General features: G+C 36.8%; 1 protein-coding gene across 1 annotated transcript; it reads left to right on the forward strand.

Moving 5' to 3' along the window:
- Nucleotides 1-2,837: 2,837 nt before the first annotated feature.
- LOC149156112 (uncharacterized) lies at nucleotides 2,838-4,406 on the forward strand. Its single transcript, XM_089445803.1, has 3 exons — nucleotides 2,838-3,296; nucleotides 3,427-3,489; nucleotides 3,571-4,406. Exons 1-3 carry the CDS (start codon nucleotides 2,970-2,972, stop codon nucleotides 3,622-3,624), a joined length of 444 nt encoding a protein of 147 aa, XP_089301929.1. The 5' UTR covers nucleotides 2,838-2,969; the 3' UTR covers nucleotides 3,625-4,406.
- The last annotated feature ends 1,672 nt before the right edge of the window (nucleotides 4,407-6,078 follow it).

Genomic DNA, 6,078 nt, shown 5'->3' on the forward strand with positions numbered 1-6,078 from the left:
AGAATAAGATGGCCCACATGGAGTTTGGCCCTAGTTTCCAATTTTAGCAGCATCCTACTATTAGTAGCTGAAACAATTTGACCTGCTAAAATCTACAGTTACTAGTTATAAATCAATTTTGAAGGAAAATCATTGGCAAAGATGTCGAGTTGTAAGCACCATATTTCTTGACTCTAAAATTATTTTCCTTTCTTATGACTCATTGTAGATCTTCACATGAATGGTTTGCATTGTAAATATGTTAGGACTCTTATTGTCCACCCTTCGTATACTTGGCATCATTGGTTCTTGGCCTCTCTTATGAGGATACCATGATGAGATTGTTTTCTTCAAGTCTAAATGGGATTACAAAGTGCTAACTTGAGAAGCTTGGTAAGGGAAGGTTGCGAAGGAAGTGATGTGTCCCCATGTTGAAAAAAAATAAAATTTTCATCCTCTTGAAGAAGTCCCTAGACATTAAAGTTGATAAAACAAGTCAAGAAGAAAGCAGTTTTGGTCCTCCATTTGAAAGTGATGAAGAAGCGATTGAAGAAAAAATTCCAAATTCAATGCAAGGTCAAATTTAGATTCTAAGGATAGATATTGAAATATTCTCAAGCAAGGTAGATGTTGCATAACCTATGTCCATGTCCATCCCCAATACAAGCCTTATTTCATTGGAGGAGTAGACCCTATCTTCAATTTCCATAAAGGAATTGAGTAATTTTGGTACAAATTTGGGAATTTTTTATAACAATTTGTCACATGATGGTTTTGGCACAAATTTGAGAATTTCCAATAAGAATATTACAAGGAAAAATATTAGAATATCATGAAGAGGAAATAAGATAAAAAAAAATTACTCATCCTAAAAATCATAATCAAATGATTAAAAAGAGGGAATACTCATGTTCAAAATTCAAAGTGTGATCTATGACTATGATTGAATTTGAGGATCAATCTATTGTTCCTAATGAAATAGTATCGATTGTTAAATCATTTAAAGCAATTGTTGGACATAAGACTACAGAACTTGAAATTAAAGATGAATGTCATTAATTTAAACCTAAGATAAAGAAAATTGTCCTCTAGACAAACTTTACCATCATCCTAATCACAAAAGTTATCACCTTAATAAGACAACCTATTGACATCTAAATAGGCACCAATTTTCATACATTTCAAAGAATCTGATTTTTGTTCGAAAAGTTATCAACAACAACATACACAATTATATTGCAAGTTGCAACAAGATTCATTCAAAACCTTTCTCATCAAATAATTCTAATAAAAGTAGATCTTGGTTGGATGCATGCACCCACAATGTACTAGTGCAATTCCAAGTTTCAAGTGTTTTTGGGTCTTGCTTCCTTGTATTCTTTAAGGTTGGAGCATCTCCAAAAGAGAGAAATGTGTAATACATCGTAAGCATAATCGTATATTCCATTATGTAAACATTATTATCTATCGTGTCTTTTATAATAATCATGCCCCTTCACCTACACATACATAAATAAATACACTATCTTGTACTATGTCCATTATCTCATCAATTATTTAGCATTTATGTATATGTCTCTTGAATGTATGGATGATATAAACAATAATTCTCCTATGATAAATATTTCATTCAATCTAACATTGTTGCATATATGTTTTCATCCAACATCTTTCCAATATAATGGTTAGCATTGAATGCATCTCTCCAATAGTAAAACTTCTGAGGCCCAAAATTCTAATTGACTTGTGCTTATGTCAACATTCTATTTTCAAGAAATATTGCAGACACACACTGATAGATGATCATAGACTTCAATATAATTAGCTACCATTTAAAGGAAAATCATTAAAATGCATTTGATTTACACAATGGGCAAACGCCAATTTCTTCAAAAATATACGTTCCAAAAACCCTAATTTTTTCAAATGAAAGGGAGCTCACCTCTTTAAGCTTGTCTAACTTCCTCTTGAATTCATGAAAAAGATATACATTATAAACAACATACTAAGTCTCAACTTTTAATAGCAAATACAACACTAAACATCACTGAATAACTATTTGTTCCAGCAATAGAATAATAGGAAAAACAAAACAATTCCCAGCAAACAATAGAACTACGGAAACATCCAGCAATAGAATAATAGGAAAAACAAAACAATTCCCATCAAACAATAGAACAACGGAAAACATAACTTTCTAACTCCGAGAAAAAGTAACCAATACACAATTAACCAATCAATGTTCGCGTTTGGTAAACAAATCCATCAGTTTAATAGTTGTGGGCAAGTGTCATGGGGTAGTGATGGAGCAGGGGGAAAGCAATTGCCAAACTTTTACGATTCTAATCCAGATCATGATCTAAAAATAATTCATAATTCCACGTTAAATTCAAATCCCACTAATATTCTATAAGTGACAATGTTGTACAAACTTACCCGACAATTTCTCTCTTTCAAAACCTAAAACCCCTCAACTTGTGGGACACATTTGTGATTTCTATTCTTACTATACAAGCAGGTTCCACCACAACCCTGAAACCTATAATATGGTGTCACGCCTCCATGAATAAATTTTTTTTTATATATTTATTAAGATGCAGCAATATAACTTTTCTACATGAACAATAATAATACCATGACTTAACATACATGGATGCTTTCTTACCAACGCGTAAACAATATTTACTTTGCTAAATCTATGGTTTGATATATGCGTTGTTATATATTGCAAACATATATATATCCACTTTATATTTCCTTACTCACGGTTTCAATGATTCAATGTTCATTATACTATAATCATATGTGAATGAAAGTCATAACCACAGCCTAAAGGAACTACATCGTTGACCACACAATGTATATATGGTTATTTATAATGTTGATTATGAACTTTGTATTGCATATCCCGAGAGATCGGGTTTGATTTCCTGTCCGGTCATCGTACTCCCGGTCCAGGTGTCGGTAACCTCCATCGTCCATTTGGAAGGATGTGTGGCAGATGGCAATCTGGCCATGTGCGTCCTGTACATAGCCCTGACTCCTCGGCCCTGATGCCTTTCGCGCCAACGAGCCTCCACAGTAAACCGGCAATCGGATGGATGATAATTCACACTGCAGATCAAGGGATCAGATTGGGCCACGAGTCGGTAACCTTCTGGGGAATTTATATCTTGCCTGATCTTTCGGTGGTCATTATGTTACTCCATTTCCTCCGCCTCACTCCAGTTCTGCAGTCTCATGGCGCTCCGCTGCATCGGTCCTTTGCCTCAGGCATGCAGATCGAACCCCCGTTCAACCTCACTGCCGTCTTGAAGGTAAGGTACCCAACTGCAGATATCAGGTGAAGATCGGTTATGGATTTAGTTTAGTCTTCTTTGCTCTGGTTTTTCTTACAGATTCTCTGCCAGGTTTAAATGACGCTAACAGAGTGAAGTTTGTGTGCAGGAATGGTTTCCTTCCGACGTAAGGGACGAGGGTTCTTCTTCTCCTCGTCTTCCTCACCAACAGGTAAGTTTAAACCTACTTATCGCTGTTATACAAATGAGCTCTGTGGAGTTAGAGTCTGAGTTATGCTCGTCCTCTTGACAGGGTTTTGACTTTGAGTCTCAGATCTATTTCCTGCACAGGCTCCGAGTTTATTGAAGGCATATAGTATTTAGTTTTGAATATTAAAACCCTTCACTAGGATTACGAGGATTGTATTACGGATTATGTATGCTTACAGTTCTGTCTCAGGCACAGTATTGACTTCTATTCTTTAAACACAGTCTAATGTTACCTCTTGAGCTCGGCTTCAGTTCTAACGATTGTTTTCAGTTTTTGTTGTATATAAATATGATGGTTTTATGACCTTCTGGTCTTTGGACTCAATGGGTCGAGCCATATGCATCCAATGAGTATTATAAATGTGTTTTCCGATCTCTGTTGCATGTTTTGGGTTTTTTTATCATCGTTTATATGAAGGATCCTAAGGCCATTCGACTGTTGACTTGGTTACTCCACGGGCTGAGCGTAAGCTTCCGCGGCATTAGTTACCAGGTCAGGGTTTTCTACCGGCCACAAACGCCTGAGAGAGCATGTAACCCCCGGGTTACATTGCTCTGTCCTCGGCGTCCATATTTTACATATGTTATATGATAATGTTGCATGTCTCTTTTCAGTATTTACTTCATATGTTTTCGAGTATTATGAATGCGTTCTGTCTTCAAGTTCCCTGTTGAAGCTCTTCTCACGGCTTTACATCAGGGTTTCTTTGATTTAATACCTTTGTTCGTTCGAGCGTTTTATATATACAGTATAAGGAAAAGACTCCAGTTCGACATTGCTGCGAGTGAGAATGTATAAGCCTTTACTACACAGCTTTTATGCGGAATATTTGTGTCTCTTACATATTAAAATGTGGTCGTATAAGTTTCATAGTTCGGCTTCTGAACTCGTATGAGGATTTCTCAGTAACCTCTTACAGAGCTGTATGTTCTTGTTTTCAATAATAATGTTTGCACATTTGGTTAACGGCTGATATGTTTTTGAATACAAACATTTCGAATAGGATACATTATCCTTAATGCATGCCTGTCCCTGCATTCTCTATATAATATAAAAGGCCGCATTCTCTGTTTTATGCGAGGGTTGTAATCTTTGTTACATGCAAGTCTGCTGTAATACGAGAGGGTTTTGTTCTTCTTATTTTCAGTCATGAATGAGCAGTAGTGGTACCAATCTCTGTTATAGCATTAATCTTGTTTTCTATGTTATACTCAGAAAGAAAGATTAACTAGCATTCGTCTATCATCGAGTTATATATATCATTTTTCTTTATCGTTAATCCTCAAGAAAGTAGTAGTCAATATTAATCTCTGTCTAAGTAAAGAAATTAATCTGCTTTACATCTTATCTTTAAGGAGGAACAAATAATAACCATCTCTGACGGAGTCATGCAATTTACTCATTTTTATCATATATTCTCAAGAAAGTAGCAGTTATTACCAGTGATTTTCCTTCAACACAGAATAATAACATAAATGTTTATAGTAGATGTGTGCATTGTGAGCCATACCTGCTCTTCTGCAACCTACTAGTATTTGCTTGTCAAACCTCCCGACCGTAGGAAGACTTCTTTTCGTTGATCTTCCACCCCCAAGCAATTGCAGGTCCTACTCGACCGCAATAATACTGGACTCGCCAGTAACGCTATCTGATCCCAACCAGACTTAGCGTGCACAGGAAATTCTTTTCCTCTCATGCCATCTGATCCTAACCAGACTTGGCATCCAAAAAGCCCAAGCTTTTCCTTCCTTGCCATCTGATCCTAACCAGACTTGGCAATTCCCCTTTTTCCTCTGGGGTCTCAACTACCTCAAGGTAGTTAGGGTTTCCAGCATAACTGACTCATCAGTTACTTAACCAAGATTAATCATAACTCAGTTCCAATAATGTCAACACAATTATTTTTCCATTAACACAAATTTAATAACCAGAATATATATAATTCAAATAAAGTCTCTTGTTCAATAATTACTTTTACCATTTACCAATCATTACTTTTCACAGGGGATATTACATCTCCCCCCCTGAAAGTCTACATCGTCCCGATGTTGCTGTTTACCCAAAAACAGTCTGGGATAAGCATCCCGCATCATCTGCTCATCTTCCCAGGTGGCCTCTTCAGGCCCAAAGTGCTGCCACTGCACTTTAACCTGGCTGATGACCTTTTTCCGCAGCTCGACTCTTCTCTGATCTATTATGTTCATTGGTTCGACCAGGAACTCTCCTTCCGGTTCCACCTGAAACACATAACAATTAAATCAGTTGTCTACTAGTATTTATTTCAATTTACAGCTTTATGACAGTCTCCCCTCACCTGAATGTCCTGCCAACTTATTACATGTTTAGGGTCATACACATATCTCTTTAGGACTGATACATGGAAGACATTATGAACCCGAATGTGGCTGGGTAGGGCGAGCTGATAGGCTACAGGCCCCACTCGTGCCAGAATTTGGAATGGTCCACAAAAGCGTGGTGCCAATTTGGCACAGGCGTTCCATTGAAGGGTACTTTTCCTGGGTCGAACTCTGATGTATACATGTTCACCCA

This window comes from Pinus tabuliformis, chromosome 9, assembly GCF_031772625.1.
Source record: "Pinus tabuliformis cultivar Carrire ecotype Pingquan chromosome 9, CPIR1, whole genome shotgun sequence".
NCBI classification, from domain to species: domain Eukaryota; kingdom Viridiplantae; phylum Streptophyta; class Pinopsida; order Pinales; family Pinaceae; genus Pinus; species Pinus tabuliformis.